General features: G+C 42.4%; 1 protein-coding gene across 1 annotated transcript in view; it reads right to left on the bottom strand.

The window, feature by feature from the left end:
- Nucleotides 1-22,647, bottom strand: part of WDR1 (WD repeat domain 1) — a 347,946-nt gene that overhangs the window by 278,586 nt on the left and 46,713 nt on the right. Inside the window, exons 4-5 of the mRNA XM_085642417.1 lie at nucleotides 18,251-18,398; nucleotides 1,074-1,254 (exon numbers count right to left, since the gene is read on the bottom strand). Coding sequence (XP_085498543.1) covers nucleotides 1,074-1,254; nucleotides 18,251-18,398 — 329 coding nt within the window. The remainder of the gene's footprint in view (nucleotides 1-1,073; nucleotides 1,255-18,250; nucleotides 18,399-22,647) is intronic.

Here is a 22,647-nt window from a genome sequence, read left to right as displayed (position 1 = left end):
CCGCCGATGTAGACTCAGATCGGGCTTCTTCTCTCGCCAGGCTTCTCTTCTTCTTTTGCGGGGGGGGAAATTCGAAAATGAGGTTTCCCGGGCCGTTGGCCCTTCTTAACCCCCCCCTTGCCTATCTTTCTCGCCCCCTGATTGGGGGGGGGAGCTTCCTTTGTTTTCGGGCCTATCCCTGCCCTCCCCGGCCTAGCCGGGTCTTTTAACTGCGGGGGGCGTGGCGTGGGGGGGTCCCGCCGCCGGCCGGCGTTTTACCCGGGCCTCGATCGGGTCCGGCTTTGCCTTCCCCGGCCCGGGTCCTTATGTCCACCACTCAAATTAATTTCATATTTCCCTATACTTATTCCCTACTAATCCTTTTTGTGTTCCGGAGTAGCATTTTACTCACCATAAAGCGCTTTGATGCCCCGTCAGAGGTAATGAGCACTATTTAAATGAAATCACAAATACAAAACAACATGTTTAACGAAGCATGCAAGGCTCTGCATGGATGCCTTTTTACCACTCAGAAAAACACAGACTGGTTTAGAAATAATTGGAAAGATTCTAATGGACGCTTAATTTCAGGCAGCCCATCAATTCCTACTTTAGGATTCAGTGTGACTAATTGACATAGGAGTTACCATGATACATTGACCAAGGACCTCAAGGTCTCTCTCCGGTGTGGCGACCATGTTTAAACCGTTTCATGGGCGGGTTTTCCACTACAGCCCAACCGCGACATCATATCCAACGTTAATGAGCTCTCCATTTCTTTAATTTACACAGCTGTAAAATACGTTACAGCTGCTAATCAAATTAATTCATAAGTCTGAATGGATCTCGGCCTAACACCATGATGGGAAATTTGGGGTGTGCAAAATATGAAAACATTAATTCCAACCGGCTCAATGTTATGCACTTGCTGGCTCATTTTCTAAACTCCCCTTCGCAGCCTGGTGTTGAACACTCTACTGGCAAGGCGACAATATAATTGGGAAGCGCTACAGACACAGGCGCACATCTACAATTAATTTGCTGGTATTTATAAGTGCGGGTGCCAGAAATAACAACATTAAAAGACAACTTACACTCAGTGTGAACTTGAACTTGAAAGGGGGCCCTTCAGAGAATGCAGAATAGAAGTCATCGCTCCCAGTTACTAGACGATAGGGCCTCGTCTGCTTGATGTCCACACTGTTGATCACCTTGCTGTGTCCACCGATCTCACCCACGGAAGAACCAGTATCCCAAAGGAAAACAGCCCCAAATCTAAAAGGAACAATATGGATGTAAACTACATGTAGAGCATAAATGTACAAATCAACATTGATTGGTAACAAGCAAGGAAAAGCATTATTCTGGCATTATTGTAGCATACACAATCCATCTGGAAAAGAGCCGTTTCCCTACCAAACATGGTGTACACGAAAACTGTTTTAGGATGTAAAATTAGAAAGTAGGCACATAAAAAAAAAACTATAACTTCCCCTGAAAATATGCCCTCCTATATTTAAGGCTTCTGCACGTGTCTTTCAATAGGTTACTTCTTGGTCTAATGTGATTTAATTCAAGGTCTGAGCTATTTAAATTGTTTTTACTTTTTCACAGGCTTGTGATTTTGTTGATGTGTGGAAATGCACACAAGTTTGTCTACTTTTAATATATATATCAGACTTGAGTTATATACATTAAGTGTGTGTATACTGTATCATTCTCCAGAATTTGGTATTTCACCTACCCGGATTTCGGGGCTAGCATGATTTCTTGCCCGTTTGATAGTCTATAATCATGATAATTCACATAATGATTAGCACAAACATTAGTGCGATTCACCATTCTCTATACTAGAATCGGTATCTCTTGCCATTAAAAGTAAGCAAAATCGATCCGTTTTGATTGTAATCAAGGAACTATGAACTGTCCCTTGCAGATTGGAGCTTGAAAACCCACTTGCTTTTACAGACAGAATAAACGTCTTCGTGTAAACAAACTCTTCATTAAAAACCCATATAAAATGTATTTTTACAATAAACAAAGAAACATTTTAATCCAGTATTTTAACTAATTGAAGAAAAAATAAATCTTCCTTATAAATCAAAACAATTTTAATACAAACATCCACATGATTAATGAAACATAACGGAAAAGGTTTACTATTGTCCAAGTCTCGGCATTAATGACATTTATAAAGTAAAGTACTCATTCCGCCTTGTGGTTTATTTTGTGATTAAAACCCCTGAACAACATTAGATTGCAACATTTAACTATGAATAGTATATAGGACCACATATATGCAGATTTGCCAAGTCTGATATGCTATTCTATGGCAGAACCGGAGGCGAGGATTATACTCTCTTTATTTTCCATCACCAGCAGTATTCAACTTAACGGGGAAAAAAACTCTCCTTCCCATGAAACACTGTAAAAAGGTCAGTCCCATATGTCAACCAATACGCAGCTGCACACGTCCTGAAAGGTCCGGGGCTGCTGGGATACTTCCTCTTTCCTTTCCTGCTCCACGAGCAGTTAAGTCGTGCTTTTCCTTCATGGTTCATAGCTATTGTATTGACGGTGTATATGGCTGATGTGACATCTGATTTATTGTATTGACGGTGTTCCCTTTCAGCGCACGCGCTTCAAGTGCAGCTCATCCCTAGCCAGTTACTGACTCCCTTCAGCTGCAGGCTACTGTCAGCTGCCCATCGATGCATAGGGATCTGCCACAGCTACATCGCTAGTCCATGGTTCTTTGTACTTGGCACTCACATTTAAGCTCGGTAGAAGGGACACATTCACTTGTCATTCACATCTCCCAAGTAACCCTCACTTGGAATCCAGAATCTAAAGTAAGTAAAGCAATGGCCAAAACAACCATACGCAGTTTATAAAGTTTTTATCTGTTAGTGCAATTCAAAACAAATCAGTATGCGGATGCCACACTTGACTTTGTAAGTGTTCATTTAATTATGGAAATGCGTTCTTGAAGCTTATTTAAGAAGGGGAGTGCACCTTAAAGAAAATCTGCAAAAAAAGTATTTTCGTTTTGTTTCAATTAATTTTCAAGATCTGCTGTCAAGGCAACAAGACATGCAATTCCAATAACAGTTGGAGCTACCCAACACAAAGAAGGCTGGACGAGAAAAGCACGTTAATCCTTTATACAAAGGACACAATGTAGGTCATCTGAAGATCAGCTCGATCCTATGATGCATACAAGCCATGTCTTTGTTTCAGATCACAATAGGATTACTGAGGGCGACGGGACGTAGACTTTTTCACCAGCCAAGCCTTCGAGACAACGGCTAGGTTTCTTTACAAGAACATCTCCTAAAAGCGCAAGTCTAACCATCACTGCGGTTCCTTTCTAGAACAATGAGCATGCATTGCTAAGTATTAACATGCCAAAGAAAACACCCAGACTACTGATGTCTGCATTCAAAAGTATTTCAGCCACGGACGTGTAACGTTTCCAACAAATTATGTGGACTCGGAGTCTGCATCTTGCAAAAAACCATATGGCAGTAGGTAATCTGTCTGGTTTAAGTTTAATGGGAGTGAACGTCAGCCATGCGCTGCAGGGCACACAGCACTCTAGCCCCTTTATATGGGGGCCACCATCGAAAGACCCCCAAGAGCATGTATGTAGTCAACAAATAGCCTATGGTCCGGCAATACAATCAACCATCTCATTCCTTTGGAAACAAAGCCCGGTCAGTACCTGCAAAGGTGATAAGAGAATCAAGCACATATCCACCACCGATGCATGCAAAGCACACACATAAAGCAAATTGAATACAGAGCCTCAGGAACAGATCGAAATCAAATCGGCCCGAAGCTCAGTACTAAAAAGAAGTCATAGCCACGTTCTCTTTAGCAAAATGAAGACTTGCAGTGACTGGGAAATATAATCTAGTTATACTGAAGTGTAAAAGAATGCCACTGGAGAATGACGCTGCTTAATCTTGCTAAGGGTTTCAAACTACATGGTAAAGTGGATGAACACAATCGGACTCTCGGGTATCAGATATTGGTTACTTGCATTTAGTCTAGGCGTGCAATATGCCTCAAAGATCCTCTTCAAAATCTTTCTATAAAATAAGTACGGTGATCTATTTTTGTGCAATGCATTCCAATCCATACAATAAGCCCTGCAGTTAGCTACTCAAAGGGAGGGTAGGGCAGAGATCCAAAAGTAGGCTCTGACAACTGGTACTTGTCAAACTGGTGCCCATCAAAGCGTTTGTGCACATTGGGATCACCAGCCAGTCTCAGAAACAATAAGGGCATTTCATACAACTCAACTTCACTGCAACATTTCTTCAGTTTTATTATATTAAGATTCAATACCTCTACTTGGAATATTTGATTATTTTAAAACCTAGCCAAAATTATCTGTGCAAATCCACCATCTCACTAGAGCACACAAGTCTCAACCTTTCGTCTACTCTGCAACTGCACAAGAACAACACCATTTCAAAGTATTGCTACATCGGTGGTGACCATTACTACAACTGTACAAACACTATTAACCAACAGTCCTCAGGGAATTGAATAGTTCCTTTTGAAGAGAAAAAACAACGTCATTACACCAACTATATTATTATGAACATGACAATCAGTCACTATGCGTTTGAAGGTACGATTCACTGAGCATTTTTCAGATCTGCGAGTCAGAGCAAAATTCGGTCCGATTATAGGAAGGTCAGTCATTGTTTATGTAAGATTTTCAATTTTCTGTTTTGTGATTTTCATGCTCTTCGATTTAACTTTTTAACTAATTTGCTATCATCCAAAGGATTTGCATTTGTTGAGATCAAACTATCAGACTGAATGCAACAGATTTTTCAGTACAAGAACATTCTTTCATAACTGAAAATTGTCAGTATTACATATATTGCGAGACGTTTGGGTCTTTTTCTACGTTACAAACATATGAGTGAATTATCCATTTTTTTTCCAACACACATTAGAATTGTGGATATTTAATTTACATATCCCTCTGGGGTGCCCAATCCAAAGCGCAACAAATACAGACTATCAAGTTGATTTTGACCATTTAAAGGCAAAGCCAAAGTTGCACAGAAAAAGAACAGATTGTTCCCTTAACAGAACATTCACAAATTGTATTGAAATCACATAATCCGATTACATAATCAACATTTTAATAAGCGCCTCGATTCCATGACTTCTAAAACTGTTTTTCAGCTACATAACGATTTACCAAAATAAATGTTCTGCACTAATTTGGATATAGTTCACTAGGCATTTCAACTGTTTCTAGCCAGGTGCTTAATTTGCCACTTCGTTTGTAGAACAAGAGTTACAGAGAGCAGTGGCGGCTGATTAGTTTTTATTAACAACGGGTAGTCAGTTAATGGGCTGAAGACCTTCTAGCCCAATGTAAAATCAGTGTCGCCCTGCAATCACTAAAAACTGGAGGGCCAAGTTCACACAACCATTTTAGTCTACAGCCAATTTGCTTCAACCATAGTGAAAGCTCTTTAGTATATTTTTGTTGTAATCTAAGCTTCTCTCATTGCAATATTTACAAACATCATTACGACAATTTGCTCATTTTTACAGTACTTTTATTTCCCCACGACTTCTGGTTAATCAAAGATCATCTGTCCATGTGTAGCTGCAGGAACTCGTTCACTTTTTAGTTATCACCTAACCTATGTGCAACATATTGTTATCTTGGAATGGGCTTAGAGATCGCCAAATGCTTACAATCAGTTGGCATCAAGGTCATTATTTGCTTGCTTTAGGTCGAGCTTTAGTGGCAGCGCATCCGCTGTTCGCTCTGCGAGGCATGCAGTAGTAGAGAATGGGGAGACAAGCTGCCCTCACTCTCCGCCCATATTTTTCATTGGCTTCTGTCTTTGTCCTTCGTAAATTCTGTCTTTCGATTGATTATGAGGCTTGTTAGTCCCGCCTTATTATGGCCAAGTCGTCATTTGTACCCTCCCATGGCTATTGGCCCCTTTACTGCAAGTGTTACACGGTAGGGTACGTGTGATTTAGAGCACTATTTTCTCGTAACCCCGCCCCCACTCCCGCTGTCTGTGCCTTCTCCCCCACCTGCCCCCACGCACGCCCGGATTCCTGTTTAAAATCCAATAGGTCTCGCTTAAATGAGATTCCTATTGCATTGCAAATGATTGTTACTTTCTGCAGCCGCGCGTCAGTGCTTGTTTTCAACGTGGAATCAAGCATGCAGCGCTGTCTTATCGGTCTGCCTTGGCTTCCCGCTTATCTGTCTATCTCTGGATTACACAGTCAATAAAACTAATTAGACCCGGCATCTCGCAGACCTGCACCCTCAAACCACGGAGCGCTAGTGGTGCGGAGGAATTTCTTCCCTGGCCTTTTCAAATTACATCAAACTTTCGGGGGGATTTCGCTGTGGATAGTTTTACTACTTCCAGCGGGCATGGGCTCCTTTATCCCCTTCACACGCTTCCAAGTTGCTTTTCATCCAGCATAGGAGAATTTAGGTCTATTAGTACTGTAGTCCATCTTGCCCTTTATTTTGCCCAATGAGGGGAGACACTCATCAGGGAAGTGAAGTCTGAGACATAACGCGAAAAGAAGCACTCAATTATATGCCAATTCGGAGAGGCCTGAGGGTAAACTGAAGGAGGCAATGCAGAAAAGGCTGTTGAAGATTGCAGAGGTAAAATCTAACGTACGTTTACTGACTAAGTATACATTAGTTATGTGAAGTACAAACCACACCCAGAACCTATCAACTGAACTCTTCATATAGTGTTGAGTAGCTAGGGAGCAAAGCAAAGCATTTCTGTGAAAAAGTCTTAATGACTCGGGAAGGAAACGCAAATTACAACAAACAAAAAAAATGAAACCCCTGAAATGCTGGCGACTCAAATGATGTACTGTTATAGGGAAATGACTCCAATTTCTCAAAATAACCTCACTATTCCATAGTAACAACGTGTATTTGTCTGGTTACACTGTATTAATTTGAGGGCCAGGAGTTTATTAAATCTGATCAGGTTGAGTTGGGTATGGATGGGACTTATAATTGGCGACGGGCCTAGATAATCCAGGGGGCACCTTTAAAGAATGGGTTTGGACTCCTGGCTATATACACTGTAGAGTGTCATGGAGCAAGAAGCTGCGTAGTAGCTGTTGTAGCAGAGTATCCGTTCCTTCAGTGAAGGCCAGATACGTTTCTGTAAAGAGAGCAATATGTTTCCTCCATGTAGGCCTGATATGCTTACATGAACTACAATGTATTTTCCATCACTAAAGTTCAGTCAGGTCTCCTCTGTCCTGAGAAAACAATCTGTTTATTTAATGAGATCCAGACAAGCCTCTGCATAGAGTACATAGTTAGCGAGACCCCGTTAGTGAGGAATGACGGCCTCCACAGTGAGGGCAAACAGGCTTTGCCGTAGAGAATAATGTATGTTCCTTTGATGTGATCCAAACAGGCCACTGCACAGAGAACAGTATGGTTCTCTGCCTGTGATCTAGACAGGCTCCTGTATACAAAATCCCTTATGGCGTGTTCCTGTTGTGTGGCAGATAGTGTTCTGTAGAGAGACCAGTTTCTGCTTCTTTAGAGTGCCAGGCCGGCTTCATTATTAGGGAGCAGTTTTGACTAAATCAGTGATAGCCAGAATTCTGTCTGGAAAATAGTATATGTTCCTGGTAAGGGATAGGCTGACCTATTTACAGAGGATGGCATTTTTTCCTTTGTGGCCAACCTATGCCCCTTTATCGACAACAATATATTTATTTCCTCACGGAGGCTAGACGGGCCTTTCCATAAAGAACGTTATGTTTCCTCGGTGTACGCCTGATGGTCTCCCATCGCACATGCATGCTTGGAAGCACTAGCAATTCAGTCAAGATATTCCCAATTTTTAAAGCAAGAAATTGCTTTATTTTAGCTTTGTTCAGAGTAAAATGCAAGTTAGTTGGGAAAATAAATGCTCAAGATTTATTTTTCAAACTCTCCCTCCTTTCTGCTTCCAGTTTTGAAATGAACATACAAATGTTTATGTAGTAACCAGACAGGAGCAGGAGGTAGTTATCTGGTTATTTATTTGGCTACAAGGACAACAGAGCCATCAAGCAGGCTCTGCCAACAGCTTCTCTAAGCATAGAATAACCACCGGTCGCTAGGAGACCAAACATTCTAAACACAACTACATCATAAGATATATTTAAAGGAACATGAGATATATATATATATATATATATATATATATATATATATATATATATATATATATATATCTCTCGAGATATATCTTCTCTTCCTGCAAAATAAAAAAAAAACAAAAGAAAAGTAAAGAAAACAAAAAAAACTTAAAGAAGAATTAACATCATACCCTGTTATCTAGAGGGCTTAACAATAACCCTTGAACTCTTCCTGTAAGATGTTTCAACAGGATTGCAGCAAACTTTATTCATTGAAGCCGAGGTACCCTTCTTTCCTTTAACCTTGACCACTCTATTAAGATTCCACCAGTGGCCTCCCTCAACCATAACAGCATTTCTGTGCATTTTTAAAACACTGACCGGCTCACTGAATTTACTGTTACCTTTCATGGAATGAATGCCGGACTTAACTTTGATAATGTCTCCCACGTTGAGAGGAACTTTTTTTACACCCTTGCGTGTATCAAAATACTCTTAGTTTGAGTGATAACCATGTTTTGTCTAGCTAAGGACATCAGCTGACTAACATCAGACTCGGACTTGACCCACTTGCTCATCCATGCAGGTCTAAAACTGGTATTTGGCTTACGCCCACGCAGTAGCTCAAAAGGCGAAATGCCAGTAGAGGAGTGTGGAGTGGTTCTGTAAAACCTTAACATTGTGTTTAGTGATTTGCAAATGTCATGACCACCCGATCTTGCCCATTTGACACACTCACCCACCACGCGATTCATCCGCTCAACCAGTCCATTTGTTGCGGATGATATAGCGAGCTTTTATAATGTTTGACACCTGTCTCTATCAAAAAAAATTCAAATTCTGTGCTAACAAATGGTTTCCCATTGTCCGAAACCAAAGTCTCAGGAAGCCCCTCTCTCATCCACACCTCTTTGAGAAAATCCACAATCCACAATAGCTTTTGAATTTGCAGAACATCCTGCCTCAGTGCGAGCTATACAGGCCCCAGAATAGAGTTCAATACATTTCCCTGAATGAGGCCAGACAGGCCCCTTGTATGAGGAGAAGTATCTGCTCCATCAGAGACAGGACAGCCTCGCTGTAATGAGTATTATCAATGTAGGGACAGATGACAGGAATTCCTCTGCCAGCATCGATATTGCCTGGCAGCTCCTACCAGACCCAACTTTTTCCTGGGCTGTTAACATCTGATGAAGCTGGCTGGAGGTCCGGACCATTTTCCTTACGCGCAGTGGATGCTCAGAGGTGGACTGACCGGTGACAAAATGAGTGACTTTCTACATTTGTGGAAGGCTGTCCTGTGTCAGAAGGCACTTATTACTGAGATAATTTTTAAGTTTCGCCTTACCAGACAGCATAACGTGACTGGTTGCGTAAACAGTTATTGTCAGTTTACATTGGCCGCCCATTACTTACCATTGGTTCGTTTACGGTTACACTTATTTGCTTGCTTTTTATTCGTTAGCTTGCGTGGGATTTATTTCCTCTTCTTGTGTTTGCCCATACCCAGGAGCACAGACTCGTTACTTGTGACCCTTCCGCTCCTTTTTTTTTTTTTAGGCACTTTTTGGTTTGTTCGGTAAGCACTCATAAGAGTGCATTTCTTTTCCAGCAGTCTCCCTCATGTACTTCTCTTACCCCTTTACAGAGCTCCATATTGCTGTCTCACCTGTGTTCTTCTCCCGTGCCCCCTCTGTTTTGCACTCACCCTCAAGTGCTTCTTCCGGCGCATTGCTCCATCTCTAGAGTGCTTCTTCCTGTTCTTCTTCTTACCCCTCCTCCGACCTTCCCACTCTCCTTCCTAGAGTGCTGTTTCCCCTTCCACCTTCCCGCTCCTTGTTCCTGCCCCCTCCCACCATTTGCTTCCTCGTAACCGCCCCTTCTCTACCCGTGGTCTTATTTTATGTACTTTTTTTAGTTTTTGTTTTTTAGATGGAATACCAGACAGCCAATTGCTCCCTGCTCATCTGCCTTAAAAGCATTTTTATTTACTGATCAAACACAAAGCTGTAAATATTAAAATAAAAAAAATAAAAATTAAAATTCAACCACATCATGTTGTTGGCACACGTGTGCACCTACAAAATGGTGGTTTTGCTCACCCTGCATTTTTTTGGGAAACTTTTTCGCCAGGCTTGTGTATTTTTTTGGGTGGGCGGTAGGGTTTCTTTTTTCCCTCTCATAATATGGTGTAGTTACTTTTAGTAATCGGATTTCTCCTTCAAATGTGTTATGGTATTGCTCATGTTGTTGACACACAAACGAAAAATCCACCACGCCACATTCCTGGATCAAGGCCACCTTTGATGGAAAGGCTTTTATGTACAGTGCCGTTTACTTCCCAACTTCCAACATGTTTCTGGGTCACGGATAGAGTCTCTTGGGTTTGGCGCTTTCATTCAGGCTCTCAAAAACATGTACCGCAAGCACTCTGACCATTAGAGTCTGAAACAGTCACATCAATACATTGATTATACTATACTCCGTACGATAAGAATTTTTTTTAGTAGTTCCTGATCACTAGCTAAATAATTCCCATAAGCTGTTCAAAATATTTTGTTATGGGGACACTAGCACATTCAGAATTTTCCACCTGGGATGGTACTCCTATAAATCAAATATTGTCATTTGATTAAATGGAGCGATCATGGTATACTTTGTGAATATGCAAAAGCTGGAAATTTAAATACAATTAAAAGTAATCTGACAGTAGAAATCTTCCTCCGACTTCTAGGAATAGGAGTGGCCTACAACATAGTGGACAACCACCTTCTCAGTTGTCCATGTTAGAGTTGATCCTGCACACCTTAAATATTTCTCACTAAATGATAAGCTTGAAGGCGTGCCCATTTGTTAGAAATGGCACGTCTGAGAAAACTTTTATGGCTGCTTGTGTGGGTGGCACAATCAGTGCTGCAGTTCCACAAGCAGCATTTGATTTACAGACCCTGGCACTCAGTACACTTTACTAGGGACTTACTAGTAAATCGATTATGCCAATCATAGAAACACCAATCCTTAATAGGAGCACTTGCACCTTAACACTGCAGTGAGAAAGTGCGCAATACAATAAACCAGTAAAAACAGTCAAAACTTGGAGGTCAGAAAGCTAAAAGACAGGGGAAACACCCCAAAAGATGCCAGGTCCAACACCATTATTTTCCCAATAACAGCTGAGTCGGGGCTTACCTCGGTTTTCTCCATTTTTAGGTCGAGCCTGGGCAGCGCATGCGCTGCGAGGTAGGCTGTATTTTGGAATGGAATAAAAGCACCACCCATTTCTGTCCATCTTTTCAATTGGCCCATTACAGTCCTTTCAAAATCATCGCTTTTCATTCATGAATAGGCTTACTAGTCTGTACCGCCTTGTCTGCATTTTGTAACCTCCCATAACAACTGGACTTTCTACTGGTGGTCTTACACAGTCTGCTTTATCTAGTCAGTGTTACTGTTGCAGGGATTCTGCTTATACACAGAACTATGCGTAGAACCCCAGGACCTCAGTGAGTTGTGGTGTACCAGAAACTCACCTCAGAACCCAGAACCCAGTATCCGGCTAGCATAAGTGTCCCATTCGTTATCCGAGATTTAGCTCGGCGGTCCCAATGAAAAGACAACCCAGAACAAGCGACTCAGTACATACTCAGGAATGGTGGGAATCGGAAATACCTGTTCGTATATTATTCTCACATCAGCCCACAACAAGAATCAACAGAGACACGGTGAAAATAAAAAGAGTTTATTTTTATAGACCACGTGTCCTAATATGCAGTACTTTGGCTAATACAAGCAGACAAATGATTAAAATCAAAACCATCAGCATAGTTACAATTCCATAGAATATAAAAGGGGTGATCATGTTATAATGACAGTGGATACTACCACCTTCCCTTTACTAAGAAGCTAATATTATTATTATTAGACTAACAGAAGGTCTCATAGGCTTGAATAGGGGACCCCATACCTCAAAGATCAGCTTAGTGAAATCACATCACAGGAGCATCAGGAGTCTTCTCGCAGGAAGGCTCGTCTTCGGTCTGAATAATAAACATGATGTCTGTGATATTAAAAGCACCAACTTTCAGGAATGTGCAGCTGTGTCTGTTATGACTAAATAGTGGGTCGATCAACCTAGAGTGGAAAACATGCATTGTCTAACAACTCAGACTGTTTGTCACATCGTGTGCAGACCAAGGTCGCTGCGCAGAGCTCAGGATGGTAACAACAGATTGCTCTCGTGTGAGGCAAAACTCGAGTCAGCAGTTTGTTTAAGCAATAACATGTGAACGCAGTGTCGTGTGCAAAAGCAGCAAGATGGCTTTCTACTTCTAACGTGGTTATGCTAACTTAACAATGCATGTACGTTATTAAGGAAGTCCTTACTACATTACAACAAACAAATGATGGACGGAATGCTGACAATGCATACATTCTCCCCCAGTCAAAAGATCTGGGTTAAATCCATCGTTCTTTTGCCCACTACACCACCCCAGTTTAGACATGGCCATATGCAAATCAGTCTTGACCCTGTGCCTCATGGGAACAGTCCAGCCCTAACTGCCAAGCCATGTCTTCCCTGGACCGGAATCAAGCATCCTAGGACCGGTTTCTGGCTATCAGCCGTCATCAGCCAGGATAGCTTGACTCCAGTGGCGTAGTGAGCACAGGTCCCACAACTGGGAATACCCATCCCACTTAGGGCGAAAAGCGTTACAACAAACAAATGATGGACGGAATGCTGACAATGCATACATTCTCCCCAGTCAAAAGATCTGGGTTAAATCCATCGTTCTTTTGCCCACTACACCACCCCAGTTTAGACATAGCCATATCTAGTCAGTGAGCACTATTTTTTTCTAAAAATAGTAATTAATGTAACAAGCACGGAAGGCACACGAGCTTTAGCAATCACAGCCATTTTGTGAGGGGGGTATTAGCAGCGCCCTATGCGTACTTTCACTCTCGCTTAATGGACGTGAGCTATAAATATGCACCCCCCCCCCCCCCCCAAAACCCCCTGCACAGACGCTGAGCGAAGCAGGCGCTGTTAATTTGCCAAAACCGTTTTTTACTAACTCCGCGCTATAACTTTGAAATATGCTCCGTTACTTGCCCCTTCCCACTGCTGCACAGAGACACACATGGTTTTAAAAAAAAAAAAAAAAAAAAAATTTAAACTACCACTTCTTGGTTGTTTTCAAGCGCCACATGCTGCGCTTTCACATTAATAGAGACCACGTCCCTTTCTTTAGATGAGCTGTGTCTAAAGATAGGTCCGTGGCAGCTATTAATGTGAAACCGAGGCATGGGGCGCTTTTACCAAAAAAAGCATTTGTTTCTAAACTTGACAATTTTTTTTTTTTTTAACCGCACTGTCACTTTAGTAGCAGCCGCAGACTTTCCTTTAGACACAGCTCATCTAAAGACTGGGGCGTTGCCTCTATTAACTTGAAATCGCAGCGTGGCGCATTGTAAACAAAAAATATTTGCAATGCAATAGGTCTCGCATTTGCGAGAATTTAAACTATTGTCATTTACAGTGTCAATAGCTTAAACTCTCATAAATGCGAGATCTATTGCATTGCAAATGCTTGTTTTATACGTCAGTTGTGTGGGCTTCCCTTTCTCGTCTTGTGATTGTCCCATAAATATTGCATGAACTGCTTGTATTTCAGGTGCTACTTTCTTTTTAAGCACTCTAAAAGAGTGCATGTGATTTCCCGCTTTCTCTCGCCTGGGCTTTTCCCTTGCTTTCCACTGTTCACCTGTGTGCTGCTCTCCACCAGCTCTGCATTGCTCTCTTTCGGCCGTTTGATCTCACACCCGTTCTCCCATGATGGTTCACCCGACCTATGTCCCGGTGTTGCTTCTACCCCTGGTCCCAGTGTTGCAGCCGTGCCCCGTGCATATTTCGCTTACCCAAATCTACCCATGTCCTGTGTTTCTTCCACTCCCGAAGTGTTGTTCTCCTAGCTAGTTTCCCCCACTAAAAAGTTTTTTTTAATTTTTTTGTTTTAAACACTTTCGAACGTTTTCTTCCGTTTAGTTACCTATCCATCTCGGACCGAAAAAGATTGAAAAAAAAAACAGTGGGGTCATTTTGTGCATCTATGGTTAGGTTAGCATGCCTACAAAATGACGCTGCTGGACACTTTTAAAGTTGTTGGGGTTTTTCTGCTAATATTTCTTAGCAATTCCACAAAGTACAGCGGATGCTGTGGCGCATAGCTAAAAGTACTTGCAAAACCAATAATCAAAAAGGCGAGAATTATTGGCTTTGCCAATTCTGGTTCCTTTCTGAGGTCTAATTGGAGACTACTTTAGTTATCTCCCATAACTAATAAAATCTTCAGAGAGCGTGAGACTAAAGTCCCACCATTTACACTACTGGTTGTTGCAAATGGTATTCACATACTCATCGTGCTATCCACTCACTCATCCATTGGTTTATTCAAACTGCTATTCATGATGTATGAAATCTTGCCTGTGCACCAATTGTCACGTTTACCAAAGGAGTGCTTGTAACACAATGAGTGGGTGGTGAAGCTCAGATTAACTGCAGGAGAGGTGACACTGGTACCTTCTATACAAATGAACTTCACTGTGTATGGGCAGCTGGGGTAGTGCATAATGGAGTAGTAGTTGTGGCATGAAGTGATGCGGCATAGACATCACACACAAAAAGGCATGAGGGAGTCTTTGCTGGTGCTGTGTCCCTGGTCTTCGGCCTTATCAATAGGAAGAGACATCTCAGACAGCCATGTGCATGCACAAACAGGATGCAGCCTGTTTGGGGATCACATTTCCTGCCTGTCTACTTATACATTATCAGTGGTTTGTGGGAAGAAAGCTTGTACTGTTGATGCAAAATATGCTTGATCTGTTTCCCTGAAAGGGAAGGGAGGGGGGAGGGGTGTGTATGTGTGTGTGTGTGTGTGTCTGAGTGTGTGGGGGGTGTGAGCGAGTGAGTGAAAGAGTGCACGCGTGAAAGAGTGTCTGGGTGTGCGAGATTGCGTCTGGGGGTGCGAGATGGCGTCTGGGGGTGAGTCTGTCTAGCCTTGGGGGCTAGACATCAAAATTGTTTCCTGCATTACATTCATTAGGTGTATGTCAGACATTTTCACTGGTGACATCCATGATAGGAAAGGGTATGAAGAAGAGACAAAGAAAGTGAGAGAGCTCGCACAATTAGGACGATTGGAATCCAAGACTAGATCAAATTTTCCCTGATCATGCCATCCCAATAAACACGAACCTTCTTTTGCGACAAACACTATTCTATGGGTGCCTACCCCTCAAACTCAAAGAGGCCATTAAATTTGCCCTCGACCTTCTTCTCACCACACACATTTTCACCTTGGATAGTTGAAGTTTTTGTGGTTTAACTTCGAGAAGACATCAGGACCAATTAACATAAAATGTGATCCTGAATCGGCCATAAGGCATATACCGATCCCATTAATCATTACATTGCAATATGGTTGCTTCCTGGGTACAAGTTTCAAACTCTCCCCCCACCACCTCATCCACTCTAACCAGTAACACATACATTCTTGTTGCATGCTGTGATGGTTAGAACGGAATCCTCATCGCTCTCAAATGTAGTTCAATCTACATGAAATATCATTGGTTTGCGTGTGTTTATGCACATTCTTGCAAAGCGCCCTTGCGATTGCATTTAAAACGCATGAAAGATAACCCCGGATAAAGCTTTGCCGAAGCCACGTGACTGGCACTCCCGCATATGAAACACACATTAACGTCATTTTTGTTTCTCTTGCCAAACGAAGGGGTGTATATCTTTCCTTCTCGCTCCACTGGAGTGTACTTCTTCCAGTCCTTATGTTCTTTACTCTAAACAAAACCTGCTAAGTGTGGTAACTGGAACATTATCGAAAACTGAACGTGTGCCAAGACCCCCAGTGTAAATTGCTCTGGCATCCTACCAATTTTTCACAACGCTATTGAACTACTGCCTTTGTAATATGCTCTCTTTGCCATGGTACCTTCTTAAGCATTCTTGGGTAGAACACACACTCGTTCCACCCCCCCCCCCCGCCCCCCCCTGCTGTGGTTTTTATATCCTGCCATGTTATGGCCGATGTTACAACTGTTTTCTTCTAGATTTACTAGAAGGTTCATGGAGTGTACCCTTGCCCCTGCCAAGTTCTACCACTGTTATTGGCATAATGTGCTTTAAATTATCGTTTACCTCCAAGGTCCTCATTATAAGTGGTCTAAAGATTGACATAATTATTGTACCTCATGAACTAGCGACCTCAGGGGGCAGAATAAACAGCATCTATTAAAAAATTTTGAGGAATAAAATGCAGATTGTGTGTACTGCACCGGTTTCAGTGTGTACTGCACCTGTTTCAGTATGTACACGGCATTTTTCCCGTGTTAACGTCAGGCAGATCTGACCTACTGAAATTTAACGGAGTATGCAACAATTATTGCACACAGGATTTACTGGATGTTAGACAGTAACATAATTATCAGTTCCAATCCCTGCACAAACAGTGGTGTGTACAGGGGTCAGAATTATCCAGACCGCTCGTAATGAAGGTATACATATACAATAGTTTTTTGTGGTAAAGTGCCCAAAGCCATCTTGTTGAATTGTATTTTAATTCCAAACTTTGTGCCAATATTACTGCTTTGATAAACTATTAAATGGACCATTTGCAACGAATAGCCCCGAAAAGATCAACAAGGACCTTGCAGAGTAGTCTTTTATTTTTTTTTTTAAACATTTTTATTAAATTTTTCCATCAGCGCAGTGAAACCAACAACAGGGAAAAATAAAAGGACTCAATCCTCAGTGTACATATCAGGAGAAATCCGTACTTCCCGCGCTTCCTCCCCAATACCACAACCCTCCACCCTCTCTACCCCCACCCCCCCCTGTCAGTGTGCCCGCGTCAACCCCTCCTGCTGGGAGGGACCCGGGGTCCGGGAAATCCGAGCCTAGGGTAATAAAAAGAACCTGTCCACTGTTCTCAAGAGACTGGAGACCCCCCCCTGCCCCCCATCCAGATCCCAGCCGCCCACCACGACTATTCGGCAGTTACCAATACATTGTGCAAACGCCGAGTCCTCCACCTGTGTACCTAAATGGCCCTATCCAGGGCGGTCTCCCCAGTCGCCCCCACCCCGGGTTCCACACTCCTATACCCGTCCACAGGATCCCTATCCTCCTCATTCAACTCCTCCAAGGATCTAAGCCCTTCCACCAGAGCTCCCCATGCCCGTGCCGCCTCCAGCACTTTGTCATTAGACGTGCGTCTGGCCATCTGCAGGCGCAGTGCGTCTGGCCATCTGCAGGCGCAGTGTACCTTCGCTCCCCGCCCAGGACAAGAAGCTCGCCTTCCATCTCCGAAAGCTCGGCCCAGATCTAGCCTTCCAGTGCATAGTGAGCTCCCTCTTCGCCATTATTTGCAGAGTAGTCTTTACATCAATAATAGCACACTATGTCTGTAAATGTCCACCTAAAACACTGTTGATTACTGTAAATAATTAGTTATGCATAATTCCCATATTAATTAGTGTTCCAATCCTTTAATAGGACTATCAAAGCATAAATGTTCAGTTGTGGTTGCTCCGACACACAACTGTTTATTCCTCACAATAGTATGGGGACCCCGAAAGTGTCAGAGGAATAATCCTGCCTCCAGGTCAAAAGAGTAACCGATCCAAACTGAAAAGTTTGAAACCAGATAAGAAGGCTTTCATAAAGCTCGACCCAAGGCCTTTCTAATCCTACCAAAGATGTTGGTGAGAAGAGAATAAAGAGTACGATGAAGGCACTACCAAAGTTAGGTACCAACAAGTAGCTTTTTAGGTTGCTAGGCACTTGATCAGAAATATTTCAGTTCAGTAAATAGTGCAAAGCCCTAACTTTATGCATATGAGAGTGAATTCTGAAACATAAAATAAAAACAGTAATATTACTGTACGATGAATTGGAGGAGCGCTTTACAGAGCAGAATATGGCCGAATTACAATATTAAACACAGAAAACACATAAATTATCTGCTCAAACCAACCATACATGTTCGATAGAATAGTTAAACTCTGTTGAATAACTCACTTTTCTCTTCCTTCACCAACTGCAGCAATTCTCTTGCTATCCTCCGTCCAAGCAATGTCTTTAATCTTTCCAGCAAAAGGCTGATATTCATATTTAAGCAGATGTTCCTTCTGTGTAGTATCCCAGATTCTAAGCTTCCCGGAGAGATCTGGAAAGACAGAAGAATGCGTGTGCATTACGTCTCTCTATAATCACAATATTCTTTTTATAGCAAGCCACACACATGGCCTTGTGGCCATATCAGACAGATTAGCTTCGAACATAAATAGTATGTTAGAGATATATATATATATATATATATATATATATATTTTTTTTTTTTTTTTTTTTTTAAACATAGGGGCTAGCTGAAAACTATGTACATAAGGGAGCCCAACTGACCTTAACTGATCACTGCATCTCACAATCACAGTTATGAGTTGAAGGTTGGATTGGACCAATCAGCCTACAGTTGTTACAGCTTGTGGCCTGGCTATGCTCTGAACAATGCACATTCCTGAACCTGGGGGCTAGGCTAGCAGAATCTGTCCAATGTTTTTGTACTCACAATATCTTAGATGACTGATTGTCATTGTGTCACCAAGTTAATTTTTGTACAAGATGTCAGCAATTTGAGCTACAAGGCGTCTTGACAAAGGGTCAGGCAGAGGCACCCCCTCACAGTGTAAACCAAGCACCCTGCCCTCAGGATTGATAGGGCCTGCCTTAGGGGTGACTGATGGGTTTGTATGTGTGTGTATGGTGAGATATAGGAACCTATACCTGTGAGGAGTGCTAACATTAACTCACCTAGGCTGCAGTAGCAGGCCTGAGGTGTCAGATTTAGTCTGCTTCCCAGGGGTGGCATAATGCATGCTTCAGCCCCTGGTAGGCCTGTAAAGTACCTATGCCCTTGGTACCTAAGGTACCATATACTAGGGGCTCATAAGGCACCACAGTATCCAATCACTAGTGCATATAATATGCACTCCAAGTTGTTTAGAGAGAACAGAGAGACTGGGGCCCTGATTAGCAGGGACCCAGCCAGACTATAGCCAGAAACCAGTGTTAACATCAGAAATAAAGTGGGGGCAACATAAGTGCAGATCCTACTCTCCTACAGTGGTCCTTAGAAGAGGTGTGCTACTTTATCAAGAGGTAGATTGGGAACCCATTTGAAAAGGAGGTGCGCAATGTATTAAAAGCAGAATACACAAGACCACTCATCAACGATAAGGTATGTCTCACGCCAATCTTAGATCCTGAAATGGTCTATTTTTTAATTTAAGATGGGAAGAGATCCCAGGAAAGTGCTAGAGACGTCCTTGAAACAATGCCAAGACAGGCTCCTGGATGTGGTTGGCCTATTAGCATGAATGATTGACATGGCTGAAGAGGCATACACTAAGAGTCTTCCATTGGACCTCAACTTTAAGAAGTAGGTGACAAAGAGATCTTCTACTATTGGGCAACAATAATGCTGGACTTCATGCCGAAAGGTGGTTTTAATGAAAATGAACCCTAAACTAGGGGATTTTGCTGGGAAGGAAGCTAGCAAGAACCTGAAAGGACTTTTATTTAGGGAAGACATGGTCAAAAGCCTTGGTAAATACGTTGCCACCTCCACAGTACTGGACAAGGCTCAAAACAACATGCAGAGTGTGCAGTGGAGGTGTTTTTAGCAGGGCCGGCAGAAGGAAACTTAGTCGGCCAAGGTTACCAGAGGTCCTAATTCAGCAACTACAAGCAGAGAGGCAACGGTTGAGGATATCAAGACTGTGCAGGTGATTCCTTCTACCGTCATAGAGGCTGCTATCAGCGAGCAAGAGGAAGTAAGCCCAGTAGCCAGGGGTCTTCTGGATACCAGGGTGAGTACAGCGACTTCTTCCCTGGGAAGAGTAGGTGGTCATCTAAAATATTTTACCAGAGTATGGGAGACAGTAACGCAAGACCCATGGGTTTTAGAAATGATTCAGGGTTTTAAAATTAAATTCCACAGAACTGTCCATTCAATACGTTCCTTCAAAAGAGTTGATTTTGAGCTTGGACCACAAGAGTGTGTTAAACGAACAGATAAGTCGATGTAGATGAATAGGACTATTGTACAGGTGAGCAAAGAAAACAGTTTTTGTAAGTAAACTCTTCCTGGTAACGGAAAAAAGGGGTGGAAACCAGTTATAAACTTGAGGAACATGATCACATTTCTAGCTTATAGACACTTCAAGATGGAAGGTATCCATCCCGAGAGACATGCAGTTGAAGACCGATTGGTTGGTAAAATTGGATCTGAAAGATGCTTGTTTTACAATTCCTATGGCAATGTGCAGCCAGTCTTACCTCCAGTTCATCTGGCAGGATCAAATTTAACAATTTTGCTGCCTTCCATTTGGCCTATCCTCAGCGCCATGGTGCTTCATTAAGGGGATGAGGGCAGTGGTAGTATACTGGAGCTATAGGGGTACTCGAATAATCTTTGTTTAGATATTTTAGTAACGTCCCAATGTCAGAATCACATCCTCAAGGATTTGGAAATGGTCGAAAATGTCCTTCAAGTCTAGGTTTTATTGTGAAAAATGAGAAGTCTGTTTTGATTCCATCATGCAACCTGGAATTTGTAGATTTCATGGTAGACATGTTCAACGTGGTTTTAATATTACCAGTAAAGAAGATTAGGAAGGAGATTCGCTATGTATTCAGAGTTTTAATAGGACTCTTCAATTCAGGTGGTTTTTCCTGCTCCGTTATACTGTCTCTCATTAAAAGAGAGAAGGTGAGTCCTCCGGGCAGGCTTATGGTATGGTGACAAGATAACCTTCGACCAGGAGGTGAAGATGGAATTAGGTTGGTGGTTAGAGAATTTAAGACGCCTGGAATAGGTGAGCAATTTTTACAGAACGATGTGTTTTCTAATACTTTGTCATTCATACTCTTTGGTCAAGTTGCCAAGAGAGTTAAAATTTTACTGTATAACGGCAAACTAAAAACTGTAAATCTTGAAGGCTCTGTCATAACATGGGGAGGGTGTAGGAGATTCATGGGCCACTAAGAACTACCCTGCTACTTGCACCTTCTGCCTGAGACAGCAGCCTTTCCCCCGGCACCATGCTATTGTGGAATGCAGGTGATAAAACAAAACAACCCTCAAAGTCTGCTCTTCAGTCATACCACAGCAAAAATATCCCTATGGTGTGTTTTTTACAGACTGGTTTGGAGGGAGGGGGGGGGGGGGGGGGAGCAACAGAGTTTGAGGGTATATGAGAGGGAAACGCTGCACACAAGTGAGGGAGCTAGAAAACACATGCAGTTTCATGAAGTGTTGAATGAAAAATAAAACAGTAGGATAGAAAGTAAAAGTCGAAGCCATCCAATCAATATTATAGTAAAGAAGCTGTGCTTCAGGTGCCACTTCCAAAGGGGCAGTTTTTGCACCACATTTTGCAAGATTTGAAATGGAACAAAGTCCTTCTCTCCGACAAATCCCTCCAGAGCACATACTGGTCTGTGGAAGAGAATATAGATGGCATCTTCATGGTTTGGGAGGGTGAAATTGAATCCCTATTAAACAAGGAGGATGGATTCATCATTGGGACACTATATGCATAGGTCTAAATTGTGAGGAAGATTGGACATCCTTGACTTAAAATGAACTCTCCTCATAATGAAACTATATGGGCTCTCAAATGTTGGTGCTCTTGCCTTTTTGGTGCTTTTCAAATGTACATCTGTTTTGTACTGTCTTGCTTTTTTTTTTTTAAAGTATTGTCCGAAGTATTTCAGTGTAGGTGTACTTAATGCGGTTTTACTTTAGGTCTGTCAATGTCTTTTAAACCATTCCAAAATGGCACCAACTACTCCTCTCTTTTCTGTCCCTGGGCTTAGTCAGTCTTCAGTTTCTTCATTTCAGATCTTCATCCTTCCTCTCTTTCTATCACCTACATTGCCCGGAATGCTGCCATCTCACCCTCCACCTTCAGAACTCATTGTCCCAACAGGACTTCATGCTGCCAGGCAGCACAACCGGCCCATCTCCATTTCTGGGCTGATTTGAGCTCCATGAAGGAATCCGACTCTCAACGTGGAGACCCAGAGCACTGAATGCACTTCCCACTTCGGGCAGATTGTAAGCCCCCCCCCCATGGGTATCCATCATATTTCCAGTTCAGTGCCTCTCATACTACTGCACACTCTCTCCTTCAACATTATTATCCGTTATGACAATTTTTAAGCAGCTCCTCTTCCCATTATTTTTGTATGCCATTCCAGGCCACCTTGTTTTTGAGGCTTGTCACCAAGGAGCCCCACCTTTAGCAAATGTATTACCCTTAATAATGTAAGTACGGTCTCATGAGTATTGCCTATGCCTTGTACTGGCTTACTTTTCTTTTTATTAACCTCACTCTGGTAACACTTTCTCTTTT

The sequence above is a fragment of the Triturus cristatus genome, chromosome 2_2 (assembly GCF_964204655.1).
Source record: "Triturus cristatus chromosome 2_2, aTriCri1.1, whole genome shotgun sequence".
Taxonomy (NCBI): Eukaryota; Metazoa; Chordata; class Amphibia; order Caudata; family Salamandridae; genus Triturus; species Triturus cristatus.
Note: the sequence above shows the minus strand (reverse complement) of the source record. Positions and strands in the feature narration are given on the sequence as shown.